This window comes from Hyperolius riggenbachi, chromosome 4 (assembly GCF_040937935.1).
Source record: "Hyperolius riggenbachi isolate aHypRig1 chromosome 4, aHypRig1.pri, whole genome shotgun sequence".
In the NCBI taxonomy this organism is placed as follows: domain Eukaryota; kingdom Metazoa; phylum Chordata; class Amphibia; order Anura; family Hyperoliidae; genus Hyperolius; species Hyperolius riggenbachi.
In genome coordinates, this window is record NC_090649.1 from 57,069,525 (window position 1) to 57,084,035 (window position 14,511).

General features: G+C 46.3%; 1 protein-coding gene across 6 annotated transcripts in view; it reads left to right on the top strand.

The window, feature by feature from the left end:
• NCOA1 (nuclear receptor coactivator 1) overlaps positions 1-14,511 on the top strand; it is a 712,820-nt gene that overhangs the window by 607,361 nt on the left and 90,948 nt on the right. For all 6 annotated transcript variants that reach the window (XM_068280070.1, XM_068280071.1, XM_068280073.1 and 3 more), the window contains 2 exons: positions 2,448-2,543; positions 7,570-7,710. In XM_068280070.1, coding sequence (XP_068136171.1) covers positions 2,448-2,543; positions 7,570-7,710 — 237 coding nt within the window. The remainder of the gene's footprint in view (positions 1-2,447; positions 2,544-7,569; positions 7,711-14,511) is intronic.

A 14,511-nucleotide genomic window follows, 5' to 3' on the forward strand; every position in this document is an offset into this window, starting at 1 on the left:
CGGACGGAAAATCGACCGAAAAAAACGCATCGTTTGTACCTAGCATTACACAATCTTTAATGCTGATAGTAAATTAGCTGCAGTGTGTGCTGATGCCTGCTTGACAAGTTTTCGCCCTGTTCTTACTGCTTGTAGTTACACATTGACTCTCTGTACTAATTATCATCTCTCTACTGAGCTGCTGATAATATCTGGAGAGTGTAAACACTGAGTACAGGAGAACAGGCCGGTGATGACTCAGTTTGGTAATGTAAACACGGTGAACTATTTACCTGCCAAGAGGCTTTAATTAATGCTAGACTGCTCAGCCATTCTCATACAACACTGTTTCCCATTACAGCTGCATTGCCTGTACTAGACACATAACCCCCCATCATCAGACTACCCCCCCCCCCCCCCCCCCCCCCGCCTGTGCAGCATAGCAGGGATGTGCACAGTACAAGACTAGCCAAAACTGGATTAGAAATGTGCAGCAAAACTGTTTTTCTGGAGCAGTGCTTTCATATTTTAAGATGACTAGGCTACATGCTCATATATATGTTTATTTCCTTTTAAACGATGCAGATTGCCTGGCTGTACTGCTGAGCCTTTGTCTCTAATACATTTAACTATAGACCCTGAACAAGCATGCAGATCAGATTTTTCTGACTGGAGTCTGACTGGATTAGCTGCATGCTTATTTCAGGTGTGTGATTCTGTCACTACTGCAGCCAAAGTGATCAGCAGGACAGCCAGGCAACTGGTATTGTTTAAAAGGCAATAAATAAGGCCCGGTTCACACTTGCGTTTTGATAAAATACTTACCGGTGGCACGGGTCCGTTCTGGTCCGGTCCGTTCTGAGAACATCCGTTCGCCATCAGGAGGCCATCAGGATCCGGTCAGGTCACGTTCAGTTTTCATCCGGATCTTCTTCCATTCTTCAGGCGTCCTGGATCCGTTTCCGTTTTCAAAGAGGGGCCTGGAAGGTCTGGAAAAGCGCTGGAGTCCTTCTTGGGGAGAGCCTGCTGTGCGGACATCATCCTCCTCGCCCCGCGGGGCCCTGCGTCTGGATGGTCGGGTCCTTCCGTCCTCCGCTGTGTTCTGGGGTGGCTGTGGAGAGGCTGGGGGCTGTCCGGCGCTGGGTACATCCACATGGATGCACCATAGAGAACCCCACAGGAAGTGGGGTAGGACGTCCGTCCGGCTTTCATCCGGAAGTGTGTTGTGCACTTCGGTTTCCCCTCAGTTCCTGTTGTGCTGGATCTCTTGTCCGGTCCGGCGGTGGACGGAGGACCGGTCCAGAAAATTGGAGCATGTTGGAAAATTCCAGACCGCATCCGGATTCGGAGGTACGGACAAGTGCGCACGGGTCCATTGATTAGCAATGGACCCTTAATCGTCCGTTCCATTTGCGGACTTTGCGGTCCGGCTGCGGTCCGCAAATAAACGCCAATGTGAACCGGGCCTAAGGCTGCCACCATGTCCTTCTCACTTCAGGTCATTTTCACATGCAAACTCAATGTACAATGACTTTTTTTTTACTAAAAGTGTGACTACTATTACTTTGAAGACAGGAAAGTTTTCAGTTTGCAAAAGACTACTGCAAAATGTCAACATGGCCATGATCAGCCCATACACAAACTTTGTGTTGGAAAATATATGAGCAGCAGCTTTCCTGCTTAGAATGTGTGCATGCCAAATAGCCACCAGGTGGCACTGTGCATTTTTGTTGATGTGCATGTTCAGTGGCATGTGATGCTGTCTGACTCTACTGTATTGTAGAGTTCTACTGTAAATGCTTCTTCCATTGTTTGAGATGTAAGATAGTGGTGCTGCTGTTATCGCTCGGTGATGCACAAATAAAAACCTTTCTTACTAGAACTGCTGACAGTATATATGCCTACACCGTGAATAATGGTGCAAATGAACATATTAAGGCATTTACAAAGCATGCAAACGTCAGGGAGTAAAAGGGAGGGGGATTTATGGAAATATACTGCCGTTAGATCTGCCCACATCCCTTTAGCACCTCCCTCTGTTCAGTCACAGGATAATAATGATGCAGTTACATAGCTCCCAACTGTCCCTCTTTCCTCCTCATTTGATCAGTACTTTGTCCCTCTTTCTATGTAAATATATATATATATTTCTCTACTAAAAAAAATTGTTTGACTTTATTTCCATCCTTTAAATTGGTATATTACTAATTTGAATATGTTAATATGAAGGAAAATGAACCAGGATAGAAGGACCAGTGTGGTTTGAATTATAAAACAACATTTTTCTTATGAAATCTTTATGGTATGTGTGACTAGGGGTGTGATGGGGGCGTGGGCAGGGGCGTGGCTTAAGTGTCCCTATTTCTCATCTCAGAAAGTTGGGAGGTATGCAGTAATGCATAAGCTTAGTGTGTCCGGTCAGCCCAGTTTCCCTGCACTCACAGCAAGCCATACTTGTGTTTCTACAGATTTCCAGTCGTGTCTGATCTGCATTGCACGGAGATTACCTCGGCCCGTTCCTGTTCCTCCAATAGAGTCTTTCATTACAAAGCAAGACGCTACAGGTGAGCACACCGGCTGATTCGGCACATATTAATTGCAAGCTCTGTGCGCCATTGTGAATAACCTGTATTATGTGATCTATGTGTTCGTATTTATTTAGAAGACATTTAGGGCCACATGCGATTCACTTTTTCTCCTGACTTTTCTCCTAGGACGTCATTTTTCATCTTCTATTTAAAATATCTTTCCAGCACTTTGCAATTGAAAAGGTACCAAAACATAAGTGAAGTAACATTATTTTGGGTATTTTTTTGTTTTTGCTTGCTGGTGTGTAAAAGGCATTTTATTGGCTAGTTTAAAAATCTCACTTAGGAGAAAACTCGTGAGAAAAAGTTAATTGCATATGTTCCTTTAGAGCTAAATCCAATTCACCTTTTCTCCTAGGTGATATTTCACATCTTAGAATGCCTTTTATGCCACCAGCCAGGAAGAAAATACTCCAGATCATTTTGGCGGTACCTTTTCACTTCCTTTTTGGTACCATTCAGTTGCAAAGTGCTGAAATGGTCAGTATAGAGAAAAGAAAAGAAAAACCCGCAGGGGTACCAGGAGCCCTTATGGTGTATTATCTTCAGATAAAGAAATTAAAATTAAGAGTAAATATACTCACAAGTGTAGGTTGCTTTAAGGCAACCACTTGTATAGGCGTGTAGGGAAGTCCCGTCCCCACTCGGTCTTTATGATCGTTGGTCGCTGCTCCTTAGAAAAAGGCTTCGCTTCTCGTAAGTCACGAAGAACCCCACGAGTGGGGTGATACCGGATTGTTTTCCGAAGGGGATAGGAGGCGCCCGTGTAGTGTATTTGGTGTTCTCTTTATACAAAGAGACTCCACTTGGTAAAGGTTTAAGGGGGTTTATTTAGCACAATAGACAACGCGTTTCGCGGTCCAAGCCGCTTCCTCAGGTCAATGACAGGTGCTTAAGATAGAGTCTGGAGAGCCTGAGCGCCAGTTTTTGGCGCCCAGGCTCTTCAGACTCTATCTTAAGCACCTGTCATTGACCTGAGGAAGCGGCTTGGACCGCGAAACGCGTTGTCTATTGTGCTAAATAAACCCCCTTAAACCTTTACCAACTGGAGTCTCTTTGTATAAAGAGAACACCAAATACACTACACGGGCGCCTCCTATCCCCTTCGGAAAACAAAGTGCTGAAATGTTATTTTAAACAGAAGATTTATCTCCTAGGAGAAAACTCGGGAGAAAAACTGAATTGAATCCGTCTCTAGTTTGCAATTCAAGGGAGTAGTGGAGACTCCAGTGGCATCTTTATATGGCAAAATCTGTCTGTTTTGTTCATGCCGGCCAATCGTATTCTTTCTTTAGGCTTCAAGTTTAGCAAGAGAGTATTCTATAAGGGGGGATTCGATTGGACCTTTTTTTTTTTATTTCAGATGGCTCCACCCCTTCACTGCTTGCTTGCTCATACTGTAAATATTTCCATGATGCATTGAAATTGACTTGATATAACAATCTTATCTACACAAAATGGAACTGTATAAAGTTATACTGAACACACACAAAGGGCCACAGGGCTGCCAGACTGGAGGAAAACATGAATAAATAAACATGAATAAATAGTATATCATCAGGTTAATATTAGTCCTACCATTTATGGGTGTTAAAGAGGAATCCAGGATTTAACCATCCCAATCAGTAGCTAATACCTCCTTTCCAACGAGAAATCTTTACCTTTCCTCTAATAGATCATCTGTGTAGCTGATATTGTGGCAAAACCCCTCCCACAATGTGATGTCATGACCATGGTCCTGACAGTTTGCTGTCTGTGAACCTCATTGCATTGTGGGAAATAATGGTGTTTTCCAGCTGCTAAGCAAGCAGTATTTCCTCCTGTGCATAGAACTCTTAAGTTCTATCGTTGTGGGAGGGGTGTTATCAGCCACATAGACCCCTCTTGATGATCTATTCTAGAAAAGGTAAAGATTTCTCATGGGAAAGGGGGTATTTGCTACTGATTGGGATGACGTTCAATCCTGGGTTACAGTTCCTCTTTAAATATCGTGCCCTTTTCTGCATCTTGGAATGTGTGCATTATTACAACATCTTCTGTATTAGAAGTGCTGATAAGATCGTTGCAAAACCTGATCTAGTTTACACAAGGCTGCTGGCGGAATGCAGAGGATCTTATGTGAATCCTTTGGCTGGCTGCCATGTGACTGCAGCGAGATCCGTGACAGGGCCTCTTCTGCCGGAGGAAAGGCCCGTCACAGGAGAGATGTGGGCAATACTTCTGGACCTCCCACATGGGACAGCTAGACTGAAATTCTGACAGCAGAATAAAATCCTCAGTGGTACCGTTTGTCAAGAAAATACCCATCAATTATCACACTGTTGCGAAAATCTTAAAATTTAAAACACATACAAATAAGAAGTACATTTCTTTCAGAGTAAAATGAGCCCTAAATGACTTTTCTCCTATGTTGCTGTCACTTACAGGTAGTAGAAATCTGACATTACCGACAAGTTTTGGGCTAGTCCATCTGTCCATAGGGGATTCTCGGCATGGCCTTTATTTTTATAAAGACATTCCCCGAAAAAGATTTATACAAGCTGGCCAGCCTCCCTGCTCGCTGCACACTTTTTTTTTTTAACAGTTGGACGGAGCAACTGCCATTTAGTAAGTGCTTTTAAAAAATAAAGAAAAAACCTGAGAACCCCCCTATGAGAAGATGGGCTAGCCCAAAATCTGTCGGTAATGTCAGATTTCTACTACTCACTGTAAGTGATAGCAGCATAGGAGAAAAGTAATATATAGCTCATTTTACTCTGGAAGAAACATACTTCTATATGTTTACATGTATTTCAAATTTTAAGATTTTTGCGACAGAGGTCCTTTAATTAAACATCCGTCAAATTGTCCTATTGCCATTATCTCTCTTCATACAGCAGGTCACCTGTTACTGCAGAGATTTAATGGATGTTAGGAGTCTTGTCAGGTGGAAGACACCCCTCTACCTTTCAGTAGATCTGCTGATGCGTACATTTAAAATAAGCGGCATGGAACTTTGGAAACTGGAGAAAGCCGCAAGTAGAATGTCAGCAAATTACTGATGTTCAACTATTGAATCACGGAATAATTCGGATAGTGGAATATCGGTACCAATATTTTACTATGGCCTAACCTTATTCACACATAAACCCTCCCTCTCAATGCCTGACCCTAACTGCACCCCCCCCCCCTTTCCACTGGTGCCTAACCCTAACTAGTGACCCCCCACCAACAGAACCCTCCACCAATGTCTTGCCCTAACCAACTCCATGGGCTTGATTCACAAAGCGGTGCAAAGTGTTTGCACGCCTGTCAAAAGCCCTTTATCACGCCTAAACTCAGTTTAGGCGTGATAAGAAGAAACTCGCGCGATCTCCCGCGCGCAAAGTTTTGCGCGCGTAGCGCACCGCGCTGCGCGCGCAGTGTGCCGTGCTTCGCGCGCAGCGTCCATTGAGCCCTATGGGACTTTGCGCGCCCGCGCTACGCGCGCAAAACTTTGCACGCGGGAGCTTCGCGCGAAGAGCAGCACAAATCGGTGATAACTCAGCTTTGCACCGCTTATCACGCCTAAAGTCTTTTAGGCGTGATAACTGAGTTATCACCGCTTTGTGAATCAAGCCCCTAGTCTCTTTCCTACCGGTATCTAACCCTTACCACTCCCGCCTTAATATCCGCTGATGCCTAACATTACCTACCACCCCCTGCCACAATACAACTGCCTCCGTTGCCACTGAATACACTAATAAACGGGCGCTGGCAGCCTAATTCCGATATTTATTGGGCAACACTGATGCGCAAATTACCCCCCAGGCGCCTTAATAGCCGCAGTTAACATTGTGGTCTATATGACGCCCATTTTAACATAGCGTCAAATTACCTGTTTTGCTGCTGACAGGTATTCTTCACGGACAGCAATAAAAGCATAGTGATGTAGCACAGTGATGCACTTTTCGATGGGCCAATAATTTAACATTGTTCCCGCCCCCGTTCATTCAAGATTACCTGTGCGGTACGATTAATAATTTTTGTCCGAAACTAAATTTCAGTCTGACATGTTGGGACAAGAATTGTGATTGAATCTGCTAGTAACTGAATAGAAAAAGCAAATATGTCGCTAGCTTTTCGCTGGGTCTGCCCAATGCTGTATACATACAGATGTTCCATGATACAAAATGCCAATACCTGCTGTCCAAAAGTGGCCTGATTGTAAAAATTGTAAATTATCACAGCTAAACTTGGCCAATGAGGTGACAATGATATTAGCTTGAAGGCAAATTTCATGTAAACTAGGCAGCTTGGAATTGAGCCAATCAGAGGTACTTCCTGCTAATTCTGATTGGCCCAATAACAAGAGCGCATACAGAGGTGATGATTACCGCCATAGCAGCAATAAAGATGGGCCTCTGGGTCCAGGGGCTCAAATGCAGCCCCACCCCTTCTTGCTTCATTATATATATATATATATATATATATATAGAGAGAGAGAGAGAGAGAGAGAGAGAGAGAGAGAGAGAGAGAGAGAGAGAGAGAGAGAGAGAGAGAGAGAGAGAGAGAGAGAGAGAGAGAGAGAGAGAGACTTTAGGTTGCTGACTTTTGGGATCAGGCCCCTTCCCTGACCTTAGGGCCCAGCTGCATTTGGGACCCGCCCTTTGGACCTTCGGGGCCAGCGTAGGAAGCCCCTCTCACAGGGCCTCCGGCTCCCGCACGTAAACCGCTCACAAATGACAAATTGATAACACGGGTGATTTGGGAAACGAGGATGAGTACTGGCAGGCGCTTCGTTCCGCCGGTATTTTCATTGGCCCACTGACAGGCCGCCCGAGAGGTTGTGTCAACACTCGATTTGGAAACCTAGCCCCGTATCCAGAAATCTTTCCCCTCAGGTGAGGCCCAATCTCCGACATTAAGCATGATGATGTTTGACAAACACCATCCTGTCATTTTTCCAGGGCTGTTGCCGTATTTAGGCGGCTGCTCCTTCTTCAGCGATGGGTGACACAGTTTTCTCTCTATTCTTTTCCAGGAAAAATCATCTCCATCGATACCAGTTCCCTGAGGGCCTCGGGAAGCTCAGGTTGGGAGGACCTGGTCAGGAAATGTATCTATGCTTTCTTTCAAGCTCAGGGCAACGAACCATCCTATGCCAAACAGCTTTTTCAAGAAGGTGGGTGTAGGATCTTCTCAGCTCCGGGGCACATAAATATTAATATTGGAGAGCTGGCTCTTTGAAGTCAAGTTTGCTTCGTTTGGAAAAAATATAAGCCAAATGTAAATAATATCCAGTTTCAACTTAATAGAATGACATGCCAGAGTTGTTTTCGCTGCGGAGGAACTCGCTGGGTGTATTCGGGAACTGCCGTATTTGAATAGCCTAAAGTTACCTACAGACATGAGGCATCGGCCAAAGTACTTGCCTATAATTATCTCCCGGAGTGGAGATATCAGTTGCACATGCCTGACGTTGTATGGGAATCAGCAAAGAGCTTGTCAAGTCTCTTTTACCTACTGTTCCACTCTAATAAGGAAAGTCGGTGCTAGTCTACTTTAGGGGATCCAGCAGGAAACCTCATAGGGAACAGTTCTCCAATCACAGCACCCTCTACTGCACAAAGCATTGTGATTGGCCAAATAAGAAGGGCTCCTGGAGTGGTCGCTCTTCCCAGGCCTGTCAGACTTGTTCCGCCGGTGTACAGTCCTTACATGGGTCACCACTCCACAATAGGCAACAGACAAAACAAAATTAAGGAGGCACTCCAAAGGACACTTGTTTCTGGGTTTTCCTCTTCCACAGGTGTACACCTGAGGAAGGGGTAGACCCCGAAACATGTTGTGTTCTGCAACCATCTAGATAAACACAAGTTCAAAAACTCCTTTGGAGTGCCGCCTTTGTTTTTGTTCTGATTGGCCAAATAGCGTGGGCGTAGTTTACTACAACCTATCTGAAACCTTAAAGTTGGAGAGGGTGCTGTCCGCCCAATCATGTTAGCAGAGTTTCCCTATGAGGTTTCCTGCTGGGTCCCCTAAACTAGACTAATGCCGGAAAGTCCATACTGAGACTTATGCAGCAGTAGATGTGCTGACAGCAGACTTACCCAGAGATTACCCTCAGACCGCCCTTTGCATGCAATAGATACACGAGAAGCATACTTACCTCTAGGCTGCCCAGTGCCTTCCTCTACATACAGCACAGAGGTGGATATACGCTGAGACTTGTACAGCAATAGATACACTGGAAGCAGACTTACCTCTCTGCTGCCCGATACCTACCTGTGCACGCTGCATATAGGTCAGGCTTTCTCAACCAGGGTTCCCTGGAACCCCAGGGTTCCTTGAGGACTCTGCAGGGGTTCCTTGGCATTTTACCCCATCGCAGGGGAAGTATAATAGAGCACACTATAATAGGTGGTATTGTAACACGAAGCACTAAATTTGGGGTTCAGGAGACGGTATAATGAGTGGCAGTGTAATAGGTGATAGTGAAATTAGCAGCCTAACCTACTTAAAGACCATGCCTCCTGAAAAATAAATGCAGGGGTTCCTCGAGACCAAAACATTGTTTGCAGGGGTTCCTTGAGATCCAAAAGTTATTTACAGGGTTCCTCCAAGGTAAAAAGGTTGAGAAAGGCTGATATAGGTGGATATACAATTAGACTAAAATTGACACTGGAGCGGAAAAAAAAATATGATATAATGAATTGTATGTATAGTACTGATAATTATTAAAACATACGAAGCAGAAGAAAAGAGTCTCATTTTTATTTTCATACATAGCTTATATAGCTTTTTTTTTTTTATAGCACCACATCATTCTGTCATATTTACAGTTTACAAAACACACTCTATTTTAAACTATTAAACAGAGCAGAGCTAATGATTTTTTTGAACTTTCCTGCAGTAAAACCTTATCCCAAGCTGTCTCTCACTGTTTCTTGCCTGTTTAAGTGCTTCAGAAAACAGGACTGTATTCCACGCAGTGGGTCCAATAGCTCAAAGAAGCTCTATAGCATAGATAACAACTGAAGTTTTTTTTTAACTCATTCTGTATTGGAAAACAATGAGACTCTTTTCTTTGCAATTAATGTTCTATTTCTTCGCTGTACTACACCTACATTTTATTATCTTGTAAGTGTATTTTCACTTCAACTTTGCCTTAAAGTGAACCTCCAGACTTAAAATCTACTCAGCAGCACTGAAAAGGCTTGGTGTTTCTTTAACAGTTTCACAGCATCAGAGCTTTGTTTTTCTTATCCAAGCCTCAATTTTGGCTGCACAGAAGCTAAGCTCCTCCACATCAAAGAAAATTGCCTGGGCATTTTACCCCGATACTTTGCAAAGCATGATGGAATTTTTGATGATGTTCTCGTTGCCTAGCAACTGGGAGGAGGGGTGATCAGGACACAGGACAGTTGGAACTGTGTCTCATGCTCCCTGTCACCTCCTTTCTACCAAAATGATGGCTGCCATCATGAAATCAAACATTTGCCTGTTCTTTTAAAACAGGGTGGGTAAGAGATTATATTACCTATCTATTTTAATTAACATAACTAATGTAACTTAATGACAGTATGTTTGTTTAAGCTGAAGTTCCTCTTTAAGTCTGGTACACACCTTCAATTTTGATTAGCCAATGTGTGTCCAATTTTACCACCTCCATGTAGTATGAAGGTCAATAGATTACTGTGAACAGATCGTGGTGGAAGCAGTTACATGAATTCGGTAGGTGGTCCTCCATGCAGGAGGATGGTCAGGCCCAGATTTACCCCACAGGAGCCTATAGGCACAGATGTCCTGGCACCTTAGACTTCTCCCTCCATGAACCTACAAACCCCCACCAAACTGCACTGACTGCATCTGTGCTGGCTGTCCCAGCTGTCACTTCCCTTGTCCACCATCAGGGCCGGCGCTACCATAGAGGCAAAGGGGGCAATCGCCCCAGGGCCCCTGAATACTGCAGGGCCCCCAGGTCTACCCCTGACTTTTGCCTCCTGGTGACCCTGCACTAATTTCTCAGAATAGTAACTCACCTATCCCGGCACGCTGTTCTATTAATGCTCCATGTCCTTATCCCAGCTGACTGCCTTTTCTCCTTGACCAGTCATTACACGACAACAATCGCAGAATCACGGAGAAGAGGCAGCCAGCAAGAATTAGACAGGGATAGGTGAGTTATTAGTCTTACAAAAACAGTGCAAGGGTCCTGGGGAGCACAGTAAGGTTGAAGGGGGAGATCTGGGGGACACAGCAGCTGGCTTGGGTGCCCTGGGAGGTGAATATGTTGGGGGAAGGGGCAGGAGGGCCCCCAGGTTAACTTTGCCTTAGGACCCCATCAGAGGCGTAGCTAGGGTTTTCAGCGCCCGGGGACAAAGACTATTAATGCGCCCCCCAAAGTCAAGGTTGCGCGCCGCGCCAAAAAGGGGCGTGGTCACATAATAAATGTGGGCGTGGTTATGGGTGGAGCCAAATGTATATGGAGGTTAGCAGGCTCACGCTCACCCACCCTCCCTCAGTATGTACCTTCCAGCATGTTCCAAGACAAATTCAGCAATCATGAGCCCCCCCCATCAAGACAAATTCAGCAATCATGAGACCCCCAACATAACCAACTTAGCAATCATGAGGCCCCCAACAAGACAAATTCAGCAATCATGAGGCCCCCAACAAGACAAATTCAGCGATCTTGAGGCCCCCAACAAATCATGAGGCCCCCAACAAGACAAATTCAGTAACCATGAGGCCCCCAACAAGACAAATTCAGCAGTCATGAGTCACATAAATAGACAGCATTTCACATAAATAGGTAGAATGCCCCCTTAATATGGTAGACACCTCTCACCTGGCAGCAGTTCTCCAAAATACACTCAATCTGACGTGGTTCCCCAAAAATAGGTAGCCCCAGGTCTATAGTTGTCCCCAGAATAGGTGGCCAGCAGTATAGATGTCCCCAGAATAGGTGGCCAGCGGTATAGATGTCCCCAGAATAGGTGGCCAGCGGTATAGATGTCCCCAGAACAGGTAGCCAGGGGTAGAGATGTCCACAGAACAGGTAGCCAGGGGTATATGTGCCCAGTATATGTAGGCAGGGATATGTGTGCCCAGTATATGTAGCCAGAGGTATATGTGCCCAGTATATGTAGCCAGGAGAATAATATGTGCCCGGCATATATAGTCAGGCGTATATGTGCCCAGTATATGTAGCCAGGGGTATATATGCCCAGTCCATGTAGCCAGGGGGTATATATGCCCAGTATATGTAGCCAGGGGGTATATATGCCCAGTATATGTAGCCAGGGGGTATATATGCCCAGTATATGTAGCCAGGGGGTATATATGCCCAGTATATGTAGCCAGGGGTATATATGCCCAGAGTAGGTAGCCAGGGGTATATATGCCCAGTATATGTAGCCAGGGGGTATATATGCCCAGTCCATGTAGCCAGGGGGTATATATGCCCAGTATATGTAGCCAGGGGTATATATGCCCAGTATATGTAGCCAGGGGGTATATATGCCCAGTATATGTAGCCAGGGGGTATATATGCCCAGTATATGTAGCCAGGGGGTATATATGCCCAGTCCATGTAGCCAGGGGGTATATATGCCCAGTCCATGTAGCCAGGGGGTATATATGCCCAGTATATGTAGCCAGGGGTATATATGCCCAGAGTAGGTAGCCAGGGGTATATATGCCCAGTATATGTAGCCAGGGGGTATATATGCCCAGTCCATGTAGCCAGGGGGTATATATTCCCAGTCCATGTAGCCAGGGGGTATATATGCCCAGTATATGTAGCCAGGGGGTATATATGCCCAGTCCATGTAGCCAGGGGGTATATATGCCCAGTATATGTAGCCAGGGGGTATATATGCCCAGTCCATGTAGCCAGGGGGTATATATGCCCAGTATATGTAGCCAGGGGGTATATATGCCCAGTATATGTAGCCAGGGGGTATATATGCCCAGTATATGTAGCCAGGGGGTATATATGCCCAGTATATGTAGCCAGGGGGTATATATGCCCAGTATATGTAGCCAGGGGGTATATATGCCCAGTATATGTAGCCAGGGGGTATATATGCCCAGTAGATGTAGCCAGGGGGTATATATGCCCAGTAGATGTAGCCAGGGGTATATATGCCCAGTAGATGTAGCCAGGGGTATATATGCCCAGTAGATGTAGCCAGGGGGTATATATGCCCAGTATATGTAGCCAGGGGTATATATGCCCAGTATATGTAGCCAGGGGTATATATGCCCAGTATATGTAGCCAGGGGGTATATATGCCCAGTAGATGTAGCCAGGGGGTATATATGCCCAGTAGATGTAGCCAGGGGGTATATATGCCCAGTAGATGTAGCCAGGGGGTATATATGCCCAGTAGATGTAGCCAGGGGGTATATATGCCCAGTAGATGTAGCCAGGGGGTATATATGCCCAGTAGATGTAGCCAGGGGGTATATATGCCCAGTAGATGTAGCCAGGGGTATATATGCCCAGTAGATGTAGCCAGGGGTATATATGCCCAGTAGATTTAGCCAAGGGGTATATATGCCCAGTAGATTTAGCCAAGGGGTATATATGCCCAGTAGATTTAGCCAGGGGGTATATATGCCCAGTAGATGTAGCCAGGGGTATATATGCCCAGTAGATGTAGCCAGGGGTATATATGCCCAGTAGATGTAGCCAGGGGTATATATGCCCAGTAGATGTAGCCAGGGGTATATGTGCCCAGTAGATGTAGCCAGGGGTATATGTGCCCAGTAGATGTAGCCAGGGGTATATGTGCCCAGTAGATGTAGCCAGGGGTATATGTGCCCAGTAGATGTAGCCAGGGGTATATGTGCCCAGTAGATGTAGCCAGGGGTATATGTGCCCAGTAGATGTAGCCAGGGGTATATGTGCCCAGTAGATGTAGCCAGGGGTATATGTGCCCAGTAGATGTAGCCAGGGGTATATGTGCCCAGTAGATGTAGCCAGGGGTATATGTGCCCAGTAGATGTAGCCAGGGGTATATGTGCCCAGTAGATGTAGCCAGGGGGTATATGTGCCCAGTAGATGTAGCCAGGGGGTATATGTGCCCAGTAGATGTAGCCAGGGGGTATATGTGCCCAGTAGATGTAGCCAGGGGGTATATGTGCCCAGTAGATGTAGCCAGGGGGTATATGTGCCCAGTAGATGTAGCCAGGGGGTATATGTGCCCAGTAGATGTAGCCAGGGGGTATATGTGCCCAGTAGATGTAGCCAGGGGGTATATGTGCCCAGTAGATGTAGCCAGGGGTATATGTGCCCAGAGTAGGTAGCCAGGTGTCCCCCTCCCTGCCTCCCCAGCAGGAGGGGAGCAGCGCAGAGAAGAGGGAGAGCTGCTCTCTCTCCCTCGCTGTCCCCTCCATTAATGTCCGGGTGCTGGCAGCGGCGGGCGGAACTTACCTCCGTCTCGTCGCAGCGCGGATGGATCTGCCGCTACTCTGGTCTAGTCCAGACCAGAGCAGCGGCTGCGGGATCCGAACTTCCGGCCGGCGCTGGAGCGAGACGGAGGTGAGTCCCGCCCGCTGCGCCAGCACCCGGACAATAACGGAGGGGACAGCGATGGAGGGAGGGAGAGCCCTAAGGTGAGAGAAGGGGGGGAGATGGCCCCCTTCTCCACCGTCCGCATAGCTCTCCCTCTTCTCTTCTCTGCGCTGCTCCCCTCCGCAGAAAAAAAAAAAAATCAGCTCAGCTGGGCGCCCTTAGGGACCCGGCGCCCGGGGGCACTTGACCTACCCCGACCCCCCCTAGCTCCGCGCCTGGACCCCATTGTGGCTAGAACCGGCCCTGTCCATCATAGGTAGCTACAGGTGCCCCTTAGTATTAGGTAGCTAGAAGTACCCTCAGTACTGAGTAGCTAGAGGTGCCTCCAAGTATTAGGTGTTTAGAGGAACCTCAGTATTAAGTAGCTAGAGGTGCCTCTGACTGAAGGGTTATCTCAGT